The sequence below is a fragment of the Aristolochia californica genome, unplaced genomic scaffold (genome assembly GCF_029961685.1).
Source record: "Aristolochia californica isolate CCGP_79_NKW_82.1479 unplaced genomic scaffold, dmAriCali1.0.hap1 SCAF_12, whole genome shotgun sequence".
Classification (NCBI taxonomy): Eukaryota; Viridiplantae; Streptophyta; class Magnoliopsida; order Piperales; family Aristolochiaceae; genus Aristolochia; species Aristolochia californica.
The window spans coordinates 23,489,008-23,506,176 of NW_027181793.1; the positions used below are offsets into that span (position 1 = coordinate 23,489,008).

At 40.0% G+C, this 17,169-nt stretch overlaps 1 protein-coding gene across 1 annotated transcript in view; it reads left to right on the forward strand.

The window, feature by feature from the left end:
• The first annotated feature begins 1,213 nt into the window (after positions 1-1,213).
• Positions 1,214-17,169, forward strand: part of LOC137945511 (protein TIC236, chloroplastic) — a 71,695-nt gene continuing 55,739 nt past the window's right edge. The window contains exons 1-2 of the mRNA XM_068791436.1: positions 1,214-1,574; positions 2,588-4,638. Coding sequence (XP_068647537.1) covers positions 2,681-4,638 — 1,958 coding nt within the window. The 5' untranslated portion in view covers positions 1,214-1,574; positions 2,588-2,680. The remainder of the gene's footprint in view (positions 1,575-2,587; positions 4,639-17,169) is intronic.

A 17,169-nucleotide genomic window follows, 5' to 3' on the forward strand; every position in this document is an offset into this window, starting at 1 on the left:
CATACATAGAAGAAAGAAAAGAAACAAAAGTTGCAAAGGGCTTTGCTTGAGGAAGAGAATCTGGTAAAAAAGGAGACGGGAGATGGGAATTTATGCCATTTAATTTTGTCATCAATGTACACCAAATATTAAAATAATTTTCAGTAATGGAGGCTAATATGGTCCCTGTGGATATCGATCAAAGATTAAGGGAAATTTATTAAAGGGGAAAAGGTGGGAGTTGGAGAGAAGCTCAGAAGGCGAGATTCTCCGTGCCTTGAGTAAAGTGGATAGAAGGAATCCCCAAAGAGAAACCAAACAAGCGAAACATGAACAGAAGGATTGTCCCAGTTGACTGGGTGTTTGGCATTTAATTATCTAGGTTTATAGATGGAAAAGATGACAAACAAGGGAAAGAAAACTGATCGGGTTTGGTAACCATCCAACACCTTCCTAGCCTCAACCACTTGTGTTCTTCTCTTGTCTCTCTTATGTCCCTATTTGCCACTCTTTTAATCTTAATCTTTTGGGGGGTTTTTCAACACTAACGTAACAAACTAACAACGATCAATTTAATCTTAATTTTTTTTTTATTTTTTATTTTTTGTATTCCATTATTTGTCTTCGATCTCACATTAAAACTGCTATGGACGAATGCCTCATGCTATTTTAGGAGTTTCTTCCTACTCATTTCTCATAGGTAATGACTCTCACCTACTGTTGATTTTTTCTGTTTTTAGCTCTTACAATTTTGGTAATTTTTCTGTTTTTCCATTATATTATTTTGTTGGGCATTTTAACTATTTTCCAAACGATTCATCAATCCTCAGCAGTCACCACTGCTGTTACATATCTATAGACTATAGTTTAATCGCGTCGTGTTTCAAGCTCTCAATAACAGATATGACATCAACCATTATATATTGATAATGATATCAATATTGATATTTCAATGATATTTTTATGTTTGATTATTGAATAAAATTTATGCATAATTATGCAATTTTTATGAATCATTTTTTGCATAATGTATAGATAATTTTATATAAAATTTATTTTATATATATTTTATACAAAATTTTAAATACCGGTAAAAGCTTGAACTCAGCTCGAGTTCGAGCTCGAACTCAGTCAAAATCATTCGGCGCTCGGGTCAGCTCGGCTCCAGTTCGATTTCAAAATATTTAAATCAAAGCCGGTTGAGAAGTTCGGTTCCACACCCCTACCTGGAGGCATCCCCGCGGCAATCTTCGGAGTCGATGAAGGGCGTCGACTGCAGAATTCCCATTTCGCGCCATTCGCGGTGCAGATAACGTAATTGTGAAAGTGTCACCCAGTCAGCAGTAGAGGGTGTTTCTGTTAGACCCCACTAGAAAGCTTCGACAGCTCCTTTTCGTCGTCGATAGACGAAGAAGGAAGCGAAGCATCTCCTCGAAGCCTTCAGCGTTCGTCTATGTATATGCAGAACTTGTAGAGCTCTAAACTGAAGAAAGTGAACGCGTACGATAGTCGCCCTAATCTTACACCCAAAACGTAAAAGACGGAGGTTGATGAAAGAGGTTCTAATTTCTGAATGCGGTTGTGGGTCGTGGAAGGTTAGCAAATCTTCCTCGTTAGTTCTCTATAATGCTAGATTTTGTTTTCCGTCATTGTTTGTTTCCGTGTTCTCCCTTTGCTTTTTAAGCTTCGCTTTCATTCATTTTGCTTCGTTTATTTCTTCTTAAAGATGATTAGTTTTTGTTAATTTATAAAATTTGATTTAAATAGTGTATTCTGTTTTGCATTTTATGAAGAACAACCTTCTTTTCGTCTCACCACCTTCATGTGGTAAAATTCTAGTTATTCGTATCTAGTTTTATACGAGGAAAAGTTTTTTTTTTTGGATTCAAATGTGGATCTATTGGAGTTTCCTTGATAGGGTTTTAAGTGTTCCATAGATTCTCGGCGACTAATTGAGTTAGTTTGGCAATTGCTATAAGATTCAGCTTCTGTCTTTTTCAAACAAGTCAAACACTGGATTCGTAGTGAATTTTTTTTTTTTTTTTTTGTGCAACTCTATTTTTGGTCATTCCGTAGAATGAATTTCATTTCCGTAGAAAGAGTTCTTGATGTATCCGAACCTTCCTATCGGGTGCAAATTTACAAAGTTATTTAAATATTTTTTTCCTGGTTTCACGATTTATAAAGACCAAAAAATGAGATCGGTTTGTTCACAGTTTCTTGTTCCTCATATCTGTAGTTCTCTCTGTAGTATAGGGATGTTGTTTGTTGAGGGAGAAAGCAATACATTTCATAAATTTAGTATATTGCCGCCATAGAGTGTTCTCCATGTCAATATCATGATCTGCCTGTCCCTATTTATTGTATCTCTGAGGAGTTTGCCATCTATCAAGCATGTTTTATTTTTTGCATTTGCACGATTGCACATATAATTTTTTTTTCTGAGCTGCTTGGTTTTTTTCATGCTTTTGCTTGAGAGTTTTTTCTAACGTCTGTATCATTAAAATGGGGTTAATATAAGTCATGACTCTTTTTAGCGGCTGTAGCCATGTAATCTAGCTTTCTTTTTATTAATTCTTATTTTTTTTTGGTTGTGCTGGATCTCTAGGTCCCCACTGATTATGACACAGAGGGGGACTGAGATTAAGTTCTTGGTCCCTGGCAATTATAATCACAAGTTGGGAAGCTACAGGGGGATAAAATGAGTTTAGATTCATTGCACAGTCCACTGCTAGGAAATCCGCTAAGTGTGTCTGTTAAAAAGATCAACAATGGGTATTTCAGATACACAAAAAACATGCGACATTGGCCCTCGGTGGAGATTTTATGTGCAGCGCATAGTTCAAAAAATCATAAAAATAGTTGTTTTTTGCATTTTGCTGGGAGAAGGTTCAAATTTGCATCAAGGAGTTTTGGCAATCGGTTAAAAATGAATTGCACAAGGGAACCTTTCTCAAGGAGCAAAGCTTTATCTAGTTCATTTGTTCCATTGTGGAAGGAGGGTCTATTTTTTATTAGGTGTTCCATTTTTGTTGCTGCATTATCTGCAATAGGGATGCTGGTATGGTATGGGCAAATATCAGCCAGAAGCTTCATTGAGATTCGGCTTCTCCCCTCTGTTTGTACCATACTGAGTGAGTATCTTCAGCGTGAGCTCAATTTTGGTAAGGTTCGAAGTGTATCTCCCCTAAGTGTCAGCTTGGACTCATGCTCGATAGGACCTCATGATGAAGAGTTTTCATGTGGTGAAGTCAACGGAATAAGGCTTCGTGTACGGCCTTTTGCTAGCCTAAGGAGGGGAAAGATTGTAATTGATGCAGTTCTATCTCAGCCAAATGTTTTAGTAGTCCAGAAGAAGAACTTTTCCTGGCTAGGTATTGGGTCATCTTCAGAAGGTGGACTAATGAGGCACCATTCAACTGAAGAAGGGATAGATTACCGTACAAAAGTTAGGCGACTTGCTAAAGAGGAAGCAGTTGTGAGGTGGGCCCATGGAAGAAATTTAGATGCATTGGAAGCTGCTAAATTGGGGTATATTTTTCCTAAACAAGATTCAATTGCTTCAGTGGATAATGATTTTAAAGATGCTCAAGATAGAATTGGTGAATCATCGGCCTCAGGATCATTCCTTTGCCCAGATAAAAGAATGCATTGGAAAGATAATCACTGTAAGGACAATGGATTGGAGTATTCCTTGAAGCATGCCGATCTGGAGGAATCATTTGGCATGAAAACTCCAGGATCAGGTCTTAAGTTCTGGTCAAGATTGGTATCAAGTCCCATGAAGGATACTTTTAAAAGGAAGGCCTGCCAGAAAGAGATATCTACTGCTGATGCTACTGTTAGACACACAAATTTGGAGCGTAGTCGAGCAGCTGCACTTGCATACTTCCAAAGTCAAGATGTTGAAAAGGTTGGAAAAAATGGTACCCAAAAGGAAGGGCCTTTTCCACTCCAGGGGAATGATGAGGAAACTAGTATCAAGACTAATTCGATTAATGCAGTTAATGAGCAACTAAATGCAAACAATGTTTATAAGACTATTCAAGTGGATGAGACCCAACAATATGAGCTCACGCCAAGTGAATTTGCCAGTGCATCCTCCAAAACCAATGGAAGTATAGAACAGGCAAATAACTGTGAAATGGTGCAAGGAAAACATGTAGATAGTGGAATAAGTGGATTCAGTTTTTTACATGAACCTTTTCACTTGGCCATAAGAAGGCTTAGCAATTTAAAGATGCCCACAGGTAGCTTATCCTTGGGTGGAAATGTTTCTGAAGTGAGCCGAACCCTGGAGTCTGATAGCAGAAATGAGAACCGTGGACAACTTTGTGTAGAAAATAAGTCTGAAGGTGGCAAGGTTCATACATCTCAAGGTGTTACCTTTTCAAGTTCCTCTTCCTCTGTACATCGAAGAGCTGGATTTTCATTCTTAAGGACCACACAAGATGCATTGTCTAGATATTTGTCTGGTTGCATGGAGAAACTAAAATCATGTCTGAACATAAATGTTGAGTATTTTGCAGAAGAACTAGCAGAAGGGGTCAATGCGGTGCAGAATGAAGGAATTGAAAAGATTCTTCCGGTTACACTTGATTCTATTTACTTCACTGGTGGAACATTGATGTTATTGGGCTATGGTGATAGAGAACCCAGGTGCGGAATTTCTCTTTTAGGAGGTGTTAGTGTGTCTAAATTTTTTTTGAAATGCAAGTGTGTTTAGAATTAAATTATTTGAAATTTTATATAAAATTTATTTCTAGAACATAACTTTCTAGAATAAATATTTCTGGAATATAGAGTTCCAGTATTAGTTTGACCTCTTGAATATCTATTCACTTTTCCGGGTAACAGATTCTATTGTTTACATTGTGAATTGAAGTTACTGAATAATTTTTTAAATATTTAAAATAATTGATTAGTTGTCCTGTTATATTAATGCCTTTATCATACAATATCATTTTTCATTAAAACATAACAAATTATATAGAAAAGGAATTGCAGGAATTTATGGACTGACTGATTATTGAGAATGCAATGCCTTTTGGGATGAATTAAATTATTTTTTTTCAATTATGGGCTGTTCCTTAGTTATTGGCTGGTGACTTCAATGCAGTCCATTTTTGCAAAGATAAAAATCCTTCATATACTTGCATTACTTTCACTATGAGAGCTTTTGCTGATTTCATTGGAAGCAATGAGTTAGAGGAAATTAATCTTTCTCGAAAGGCATATACATGGTCAAATGGACTACAAAATCCAATCATGTCTAAATTGGATTGCTTTATAGGTAATGGTTACAACTATATCAGCAGGCATCCAGAAAAGTTCTTAACAGGGTAGGATCTGACCATTGACCAATTCTCCTTGATACTAAAATTGGTCAATGGGGCCCAAAGCCATTCTGTTTTGAGAACTCATGGCTGATGCACAAAGACTTTGGTATTCTTATGAAAGAATAGTGGGAGAGTTTACAAGTTCAAGGACCGAGAGGATGACATTTTCCTTTAAGCTTAAATTGTTAAAATCTAAACTTAGGTCCAGGTTTTCAATGAAAAGGGCTGCAGATGTTGCTGAGAAAAATTCTATTTTGGCTCAAATCGGTATCTTGGATGGATACGAAGAGCAGCGAGGTTTCTCTCCCTTGGAATTCATCGATAGAATTATGCTTCAGAGTAAATTTCAAGACATGTCTCACAGTGAAAGAGTCCATTGGAAACAATGAGCCATATTTAAGTGGTTAAAGGAAGGATATGGAAATACGAAATTTTTTCATGCAGTTGCATCAAGCTTAAGGAGAGCAAATTGGAATACTTCATTATGTGTGAATGATGGAGTAACTTCGGACCAGGCTATGATTTCTAACTCCTTAGTTATTTTTATCACAAGGGAATCACATATAGAAAGAATTCTCAATTTCATGAAACTTTTAGAGGAGAAGAGGATAGCTTTGTACGACGTAGCTTGTGGGGTGAATTCCGGGGCGCTTCATAGGTTCCCCCCCCTAGGCATGCCACCTCTGCCCCCATGAATCTTCGACGGCTCTTTGCAACCTCCATGCGACTCCTTTCAACGACGAGACCAGTTGCAGAGGTCCTCTTTGTTAGCAGATGCAGTGTAGCGGCCTAAGGACCAATGATGAAGTGGAAGACGACAATCTTGGCTAGCAGACTGTTTTCAGCCGTGCCACATGCAGAAGACTACGACAAACCCTGCCAGGAAACCCCACCAACTTCACCTTCAGGTACGGTAAAACCCACATCACCATTTGCCAAACCCTGGAGCGCTCTGGGTTGGCCACTCATATCCTATTTTAGACGGGTAGTAGGCGCTCATCGATCATCATTCAGACCATTACCGGGGGCTCATTCATCAAGCTCTTTGACATGATCATTCGCCACACTCTTGGACACAGCAACATCAAAGAACTTTGGACGGGAGACCTGGTATTCTACCTCACCACCCAGCTTCACAATGACTGGCTGGAGTGCTAGATCACCTAGTGTTGCCAAGGCTCTATAGTGGGTATCCTCTTCTGCCCCTTAGCTCACCAATTCCAACTTTGACTGGGATACTTTTCACTATTGCCTTCTCCAACTCTTGCCCTCACCACCCAACCATTGGTGGACTCTCCTTATGATCCCCTGGGGGCAGGTCTTGACAACTCATCGCTACCCTCCAATCTGAGAGACACAAATACATTGAAGACATCTGGAAGCAAATGATGGAACTCGCTAAGAAATTCGGTGCAATCTACTCTTGCCAACTACCGGGGGTTGATGAGGCTACAAAACTCCCCAAACCACCCCAACAATGATCATTCTCTCTTAGAATATTAAGGGAATTGGCTCGCCTTCCTGGTGAGCAACTATGAGGAAAACTCTTACTGGTGACAAGCTATCCATCACCATCTCCCAGGAGACGAAAGCCCAATTCCTGGAACCCGAATGATGTCGAAGTCCTAGACTCCACCTCGACTGCCCACTCAATCAATCTTCACCTCTGTGACCCCCATACTGGGTTCACCTAGGCTATTGCTGGAATTTATGGCCCCACCAGATACTGGGACCAGGCTGGCATCTGGGATGAGTTACTCGTCCAAGTTCAACGCTGGAATCTTCCTTGGATCTTGGCCGACGACTTAAATGCCATCTGCCTTTGCAATGAGAAATCTCCCCCAGCCAAGAGAATTACTTCGTCCATGCATGCGTTTGCGGACTTCTTCGGTAGTTGTGATTTGGAGGAAATCCCCCTTTTTGGGAAGGAATTCACTTGTCCAATGGGCAGCAACGACCAATCCTCTCCAAACTTGATCGCTTCCATGCCAACCCTGACTGGCTTCAACTCCATGGCAACACTTCTGGCCGCGTTCTCAACCGTGCTTGCTTGGGTCATTGGCCTATCTTCATCGACACAATGTTTAGGCGTTGAGGTCACAAGCCCTTCCGTTTCAAAAATTGCTGGCTTTGGGACCCAAAATTTGACTCCAATATTGCGTCCTGGTGGCAATCCTTGCTAGCCGATGCTATTCCTGGCTAGACATTCCCCCTCAAGCTTAGGCTGCTTAAATCTAAACTTTGGTCTTGGTCCTCTAGCCACTACTCCACGTCTGCTGCCAAGAAGGGCCCTCTCCTTAGCTAAATATTCGAGCTCGACTGCATTGTGGAACAAAGGTCCCTCTCGCCCCCTGAACTCTCTCAGAAATAATCTTACTCATGAATTTCAATCTCTTTCTTATAATGAGACCATCTTTTGGAAACAAAGGGCTTGATTTCACTGGCTTACGGCTGGAAACAGAAATACAAAATTCTTCCACTCCATAGCTTCAGCTAGAAGATGAGCTAACTGAATCACCTCCCTCAATATTGCGGGTCAGGTGAGCTCGGATAGGCTTTCTTTCTCTTGTGCTATTATGAGATTCTTCACAGATCTGTACATTGAAGAGAAGTTCAAACGACCCATTTTCTAGCAGCTTAGCTATTGTCAAATCAGTGGCCAATCTACCCTTCACAGCTAGAACTGCCTTTCTGTACCTCTGAAATTGAACTTGCCGTCCTTGGTTTACCCTTTGACCGAGCCCTTGGGCCTAACGGGTTCAATGGGGAGGTCTATCACCTTTGCTAGACCATCATTTGTGACGATGTCCTTGCTTTGGTCAAGAACTTTCACCTATGCGGCATTACTTACTGCACCTTAGAAGCCTCTTTCATTGCCTTCCACTTCCCAATCATCTGTAATGGGTTAGGAGGATTATCTCTGATAAGTTTGGATTTCATTCTAGCTATCAGGTTGATTCAAACAGATTTGGACCAACTCAGATAATTACAGCGTTCAATCTCTCAGATGTAATCAATATGGAATCTTTCTCATCTAAATTCATAACATCCCTTGATGGGGTAATAATTTCACCAAACTCAGCCATCGAGATAAGGTAGTCTACAATTTAATGACAATTTCACTTCCTGCGTGAGTACATCAACAATAGCTATTTCTCTCCAACACCTTGTTGTGGAGGAATCCCCTTTTTTAGCTAGGTATTGTACTCTTTTCCCTCTCTTAATAGTTTATACATCTTCATTTCAAAAAAAATATCAACAATAGCTATGTGGGCCCCACTTCAAATTAGGGTTATGTTAAAAATCAATTTGTGCCAAACACCCAATACCAGAGAATGTGATCAAGTCTGCAATTAAACCAAAGATATGCAGAAAAATTCCAACAATGAGGGCTGACATCAACCAATTGAAGGATGGTGATGCAAGCAATAGGTTATAGAATAGGTTGCGCACAGTGACAAAGAAGTTAATCGCACTTCAGAAAACCCTCATGGGGCAGAAAATAGACATAATACTGTTTAATCAGCAGCAAAAACCATCAGCCCTAGGTTTATGACAGAAAAGAACACAAAAAATGAGATTTTTACCAATCAGACCATACCTGACTTTAAATTCCCTTTCTTATGAGATCGTAGGCTTCAAGAGAGAAGAGGGATGCTTCAAATGCTGGTACTATGGACTGATTTGCTCTGATACCCGGTGAGAAATTGGGAGAAATAGGGTTGAGAGAGAGGGGAGAAGCAAAAGAGAGAAGGGAACCAGAAAAAGAGAGGTCTTTAATCTGGATTAGCCCCTTAATCCTTATATTCACTTAAGTGAGTTATTGAGGAAAAGACTCCTCTACCCCTCTAACATGTACAACTTATATCTCCATATATACTAGTCCAAAAATTATGAGAATTGGACCATAGACTCTTCTACGCTTCCTGAAACTAATGACACTCTCCCCCCCCCTTTTTTTTTTTTAAATGATACTGATTTTTATTGAGACAAAAGCTCAAAAGAACAAATTACAAAGGAGAGAATTCTTCCCATACAATGAGAGATTGCTGGGAGGTTCCGAATTTAGCCAATTTATCAGCCAAAGAGTACGCTGATCTAGGAATGAGATTCCAATTACAATGCAAAGAAGATACAATGTCAACAATACTATCAGTGATGGGCCAGTGGCGCCAAGGGGGGAGGCTGTCTTTGGAGCATCAACTAATAACCGTCTTCGAGTCGCCTTCAATGATTAACTCGCCATGGAGACGATTTCTAAAGATTTGGAGGCCGAACAGTAGAGCACTAACTTCAGCAGCATTAGAATCGGCAATGCCCACCGGACCGACATAAGAAAGAATGGGGTCTCCATTGTGACCTTTGAATATACCACCTGCTGGACCAGGAATCCAATAGCACTACCATCAAAATTCAGCTTTATGCAGTCACAAGGGGGAGGATCCCAGATAGCTATTCTAGGAGCTCTGCTAGGGCCAGACATGTGAGCGATCAAATTCCAATTTTCCCGAAGGGAAACCCCTGAAAGAGTGGCAAAATCCTTCTTTGTATGAAGCTAACTTGAGATGAGGCCGACGGCATGAGAAGCCGTGTTGTCTGGGGTACTAGCTTTGGAGTTGAATATTCGGTTGTTCCGCTCGAGCCAAATGCACCATGGAACATGCACAAGACAGGCTGAAAGAATTAACTTTCCCATCCGAGGAAGGAGAATCCCTCGAACCATCTCAAAGGTGCCAAAGAGGTCTTGATGTAGCCCCAGTTGGAGCCCGATTTTCTGAAATATCTTCATCCAAACTTGCCACGAAAATCCACAGTGTAAGAGGACATGCTGGACTGTCTCTTCACACTCACCGCAAAGGGGACAAGAAAGATCGGGGGCAGTGAAGCCTCTTTTGTGAAGGTTGTTTGAAGTAAGAATCTGTTCCCTGATGGCTGACCACACGAAGAACTTGATTTTGCTTGGCGTTGAGAGTTTCCAAGCCAGATTTGCCTTGTGCTCATGAGGACTATAGTCTTGCTTTCTGATATGAGAGTAAGCTGAAGTGACAGTGAATCGGCCATTGTTACTGGGCTTCCAAATCATCTTATCAACTGAGTGTTCCTGAATAATAGTACTGCTGAGTTTAGTAATGAGAGAACAAAAAGCCAACGATTTCTCATCATTTAATCCCCGACGAAACTGAAGATTCTACGAGTGATCACTTCATGAATCAGCCACAGAGCAAGAGAGGTTGTTTGCCACCCTATGCAGCCCCGAAAAATCCTTTGAGAGAGATCGGAGGCCACACCATTCATTCGACCAAAAGAGAAGGGTCCTTCTATTACCCGTGTGAAATGTGGTAGCATCTCTGAATACTAGAAGGAGCTTGAAAACTGATTTCCATATCGGGGATAGGATGCGAGCAGCGCTACCCTCTCTCCACCATGCACCCGAAAATTGAAAGTAGAATTTCACCATATTCTTCCATAAATTGTTGTGCTTGTTGTTGAAATTCCAAATCCATTTGAGCATAAGAGCTCTATTCATTTCTTTTGTAGGCCGGATGCCCCATCTTCCCCTATTATGGGGCATGCAAATATCCTTCCAACTGACCAGATGGTATCTAAAGGTATCTTCTGAACCCCACCATAGAAATCATCGATGGATGGCATCAATTTTGGAGCAAACGGAGGCTGGACAGTACATGAATGATAATAGATAATTTGGAAACCCCACCAGACAAGACTTGAGGAAAGTGAGACGCCCCGCTGTTGATAAGAGTTTACCCCTCCAAGTGGTTAGCCTCTTTTCAAATTTCTCAATGAGGGGGGACCATAGTGACGCCGAAGGCCGATAATCAAAAAGTGGGAGCCCAAGATACATAACTGGCATATTTCCCACAGAGCATCCCAGATAGTCCGCCATATTCCGAAGTCCAGCTAGATCAACCAAACTTATGGAAATGACCAAAATACCCTTCCAATATTTTTAACATTGACAACTTAAAGTAACAAAAAAATTGTTTTCTTACATTATGGTAAAATAAAATAAAATAAAATAAAATAAATTCAATTAATATAAAATGAAAATAATGAAATCAATGTTAACTTCTTTATTTCTAATAAAATAGTCTTAATTTTATTTTTAATGTAACGAATAGTATCATTAGCATGAAAAGTAGAAATTATCTAATTGATACAAAATTATTTAACTATATATTTGCCAACAAGATGGGTATGGGCCCTAATACCTAGTGGATTGCAGGGAGTAATTGAAGAAGCCTCTCTCTCTTGTGGTATGCTCTTTTCCCTCTCTGTTGTAGGAGTAGTTCTACATTGGAAAGGTCAACTAGGTTTGATTTTGGGAGGACTAGTGGATTGGAAATAAGCTTCTAAAAGTATCGAAGCCTCTGTTATACATCCTCATTTCTGATTAAGATAATACAAGCAAGTAAAGCCTTTTTTGAGAAAGAGCACTTTATTAATTCAACAACAAACCTAAGAGGAGGTCCCCCTTAACAATGAGGGATTGGAGGGCGACCCTCTCTTTGGCTAAGGAGCCAGCTAAACAATTAGCTGATCGTGGAACAAGAGACCAAGAACAAACAAGAGAAAAAATATATTGAATTCAAAAAAGCAATTCCATAGGTGCCAAGGGGGGTCCTTTTTGCCGGAGCACATTTAAATGAAAATTGAAGAGTCTCTTTTCACATACAAAGGACCATCAAATCCAGCAAAACGATCTCCGAAAATTGTCAGCCCATGTTGAACAGCATTGGTGGAGTCCGTTGTGCCCAAAGGCCCAACATATTTGGCAAGGTCAACACCAATAGAATCACAAAACACGCCTCCAAAGCTCCTCCAGCCAGCCGAATTACTTCTTCAATGAGGGGGTTTACTGATTTTATCTGAAGTTACGAATTGGAGGCAATTAATCTATCAAGCAAGTCCTTCTCATGGTCAAATGGTCAGCAGTGGCCTATTCTATCAAAATTGGATAGATGTCTGGTCAATTGTGATTGGTTGTGATTGTAAGAGAATGCGACTGGAAGGGTTCTTGTGTTGGTCTTGACCATTGGTTGATCCAATTGAACATGTTTGGGTAGAGGGGTCCGGTGCTGTTCAGATTTGAAAATTGCTGGTTGAAGGAGAAAGAGCATGACAATGTCCTTGCTGATTGGTGGTCCAAAATCATTTTGTCCGACTCTGCTTGATGGATTTTCCCTTTTAAGCTCAAGCTTTTGAAAGCCAAATTGAAACAATGCTCCTCAGAAAGTTGTTCTGCTGCCAAAGTTGAAAATGCCTTTCTCCTATGTCAGATTGTCGACCTTGGTGTTGCTGAAGAGCAAAGGTGCCTCTCTTCTACTGAGTTTTTTACTTGAATTTCTCTTCAAAACAAGTTTCAAACATTATCTCACAGTGAAAGAATACTTTGGAAGCAATGAGCACGCTTTAAATGGCTTGTCAAAGGAGATACAAGCACAAAATTCTTCCATGCAGTGTCTTCTTCAAGCCTGTTGTGGATAATCTCGTGTGGAGTCTTTCAATGAGAGGAGTCCATAGTGATTTATCAGTTTTGCTTGTGACGAGTGGAAGCCCAAGATGTACCCGAAAGGAATCCAACGTGACAACCTAATGTGGTAACAAATTGTTCAAGGTTGCTATGATCAATATTAAACCAAAGAGGGTCGTTTTCTACTAGTTTATTCTTTCACAAGACATCAGCTAGAAGATACAGAGGAGGGTTTTTATCCTAACGATCTGATCCCTGTTTCCTTCTCAAAAGATTATAGTATCATCAACAAATTGAACCAATGGACTAGCCAATCTGTCATCCCTAAGGATGGGATTAAGCCAATGGACTAGCCAATCTGTCATCCCTGAAGATGGGATTAAGCCAATGGATTTCCATAGCTAATCTGAAAATACTGGGGAGGCCTTCAACAACAATATTAAAGAGGTGAGAGGAAATTGGGTCTCCCTGCCTCAAACCTCTTGAGGCATTAAAGTATCCAAACGCACCCGCCCCGGTTAATCTCTATGGAATATTTGGTTGATGATATGCAACTATTGATCCAAAATCTCCACTACTCTTCAAATCCCATTTGGCCAAGCATAAGAGTTCAAGAATCGCCAATTCACCCTATCAAACACTTTCTCATAATCTAGTTTTAACATGATCATAGGCCTTGAATCTCTTTTAAAGCAATCTGTAGCTTCTTGAATGACCGTGCTTGCGTTAAGAATGATCTGTCCTTTGATGAAAGACCTTTGCTCATTGCTGATGATATGGTCCATCACCTGCTTGACCTGATTGGCAATGATTTTTGATAGTATCTTATGAGTCCCAAAATTAGGTTAAGTGGTTGGAAGTCTGTGACTCTTTAACATTTCCTTCTTTGGAATGGGAGAAATAAAGGAAGCTCCAAAATCTTGGCAGGGTATACCTTTCTAGGGGCTTTGTCTAGGGACTATGCATATTCATGTCTTGAATTTCCTTCCTAGTGAAAGGATGCTCAAGACCATTCTTCTATTGAGGAGAGAGGCGTTTGACAGGAAGGCAATTAATGAATGGCCGCCTATTATTTTCCTCCGAGTAAAGAAAATTTCTTGGCATTTTTGGATTTCTTTACTCGAATTTCAACACTCAATTTGGTATTCTGTTGAAGATGATCGGTTAGATCCATCATTTTGCTCCACATTTCATCATCGTACATACTTTCTTTATAATGAATGGAATCACATAAAGTTCAGTTCTGCTTAGCTTTTCCTTTTCGATCAAATATGAGGCCTTTATTTCTGTGGATACTCGAATTGTTGAGATGAGATTTTCCTGGCTGCTGAACTTTGAAATTGTTTGCTTCTGTTTTTCCAAAGGCTTCATTCAATTGACTCTTAAGGGATAGGCTTCTGAAATTCGCTCTTTGATTGGTGTGAATCTCTGGGTTCCAGTAAGGCTGGGAAGATGACTCATCACTTCTAGATGGGCTAGCTGCCATAATTTGGCCAACAAGGGTGCATGGTGTGCTGGGATCTACTGCTGAGAAGCAAGTTTCTGGAGTGGTGTTTTTTCTTCTGGCATAGGTGTAAGGGAAAACAAAGTGAGCTGTAAAGTGTGAGCAGTACGGAGGTTTGGGTGTGGGGTTGATGTAGTTTTCGCCCACCTCAGCAGGAATAATTTGAGAAATGAATTCTGGTTCAGCAATTTGGTTTGGTTTGGGTGGGCTAAAAGAAGCAGTTTCTGGTTAAGTATTAATGATGTGATTGCGATCATGGCTGGCAGTTATTTTTATTTTTATTTATTATTTTTTTGAATTTTGAATTTTGAGATTTGTTCAACGTGATAGAGGGTTATCGGTCTGATTAATATTTGCCAGATGGCAGCTAGCATTAGTTGTGGGACAGGTCTCTGTCATTGGTTAGGGGTGTTAGTGAGCTGTTTACAGCCTGGCAGTTCGCAGCAGGTTGCAAGTGTTTATCTGCAGCAATATCAATTTGAAATCCAAAATTTGAATGACTTGTGGTCAGTTGGTTTGCATTGATGAGCAAGGTGAGCCAAAGAAGGAAGAGTTAAATCAGAATTTTGGCTGAGTTGGTGATGATTTGACTCAGTCAAGATTCGTTTCTTCTTCCTTGGGATCTTCCTACCTCTATTGGCAAGACTCGTAGGATGAACACACACTCCAAACAAATCAAATCCAGCCTTAATGTTTATCCAAGTATCAACTGCTAGATATTGGGATGGATTGATCAGAATTCATGCAAAATCCGTCCTGTACTTTCCGCGGGTAGCTTCATCAAAATCTAGTGGTTTGCCAAAGTGATCATCTAGGGCAGTGAGTGTTGTCGGAGACCAAAGTTTCAGAGGAAGAATGAAAATGCAAAGCCATTGCCCAAAAGGACTTTTTGTTGGTGAAACTTCCATTTGATGCAATAATGGCATGAGATTTGTTGAAGAGCAGGTATGGAAGAGTCTTACATGATTCTTACAACAAGAAGTTTCATAGAGTCAGAATTAATATGATAGAGTCTTACAGGAGTCTTGCAAGAGGAGGTTTCACAGAAGAGTTTCAATTTATGGTGTTTTAGGTATGTTAGTCTTCTATTTATGTTCAGTTATTCAATTGTTCTAGGACTTATCTTTTAGTGTTTCACTTTAGGTGTAATTGGGACAAATGTATTTTAATTGTAATTGGATTCTACTTGTTTCCTTTATTATAAATAGAGACTTATTGTATTCAAATTACAATAAGTTAGTGAAATATTTATGTTTTCCAGAAATTCAACAAGATTAATGAGTATGGCTTGACCATCTGAATTCTTCGGTCGGGTGAGCCATTGATTTTTGCCAATGAAGGAGTTAGTTTGTTTACAAGTTAGGTTCCAAAAACCTTTGAACCATTCTCTGGGGTCTTCACGCTTGTGGAGATTCTAGTTGGTGAGTGCAATAATGCTGTTAGCAAGTGCGTTTTTGCCATCATCTAGGTAGGTTGGTGGAATGGAGATGACTGGTTTTGATTGTGTAGGAACTGAATTGGATTATGCAGTTTTGCTCCAAATTGAAGGAGATGGAAATGAGGGTGGTAGTGGTGACTACGCATGGTGGTTTGCAATAAGAGATGGTGATGATGATAGTGGGTGGTTTTCAATAAGTGATGGTGATGATGGTGAAGGAAGGGAAACGGATCCAGTTTCAAGGAATACCTCAAGAGTGGTTGTGAAATAGTGCTTTGGGGTGCTCGGGGCCGGCGGGTGCGGGGGGAGTTTTCAGAAATCACAGAGGAGAGACCATTCTATTCTATGCGGGGCCGGTTGGTATTGCAGACTCCAACACCATTGAAGTGATTGCCCTTCTCCATGGAGTAAACATTTTCTAGGACCGTCTGCGTGGAAAATTGCTCATTGAAGGGGACTTCAAAGTTGTTATCAGTTGGTGCTCTAACTCGTCCTCTCCCCCTTGGTGTCATTGGCTCACCCTTTCTTCTATTTTCGATATTGTATCTACCGTTTCTTGTACTTGGAATCATATTCCTAGATCAGCCAATTCCTCGACTGATAGATTAGCTAATCTTGGAATCTCCCTGCAATCTCTCATTGTATGGGACGGTCCCCCCACCTTGCAATCATGCTCTTTGCAACTTTTTAATATAACTTAGCACTATTTCAAAATAAAAATAAAAATCATACCAATTGAAACCATCCAATCTTCTTTGGAATTTGGATTCGACCAAGAACCTTATCATCTTGAATAGGCACAAGCTTACATTTGATTCTTTTGTAATGAAACATTGATAACATGAATTGAGAGCTCCCATTTGAAATTTCTTTGGATCTTGTATGCTTGTTATTGTTCTGTGAAACGACTTTAAATTGCATAAGAAAGAACTTTCAAATGGATGAAGTGATTTGGTAAAAGAGGATCTTTCACTACTAATGATCCTTAATTTGATGAAATGTCTTTTCAATCATCAATCTTCAACATTGTGGCTTCATACTGAAAAATTCTTGATATGGATGATTCACGATGGACTATCTCTTTCTTTTTCCTCCTAGATGCAATTGTCCATCCATCTTCATCGCACTGTTCTTCAGCAAAGTCGAGTCTCCTTTCTTCCTTGTGAATATCTTGTTTTGGCCAACAATCCAAAAGAAGAATCGGATCTTGTTGGGTGTGAAAAGATGCCAAGTAATAGCCACCTGATGTTCTCGCACATTCGCAATCCAGCTCCTAATGTGACAGAATGCGGAAGAGACCAAGAACTTTCCATCCCTTACATCCGGATAATTTTGTATTGAATGTGCCTTCGAATTTTAACCATATCAATTGTACTGAGGAGGCCACACGAATCAGAAGTCTTGCAATCATTGAGGC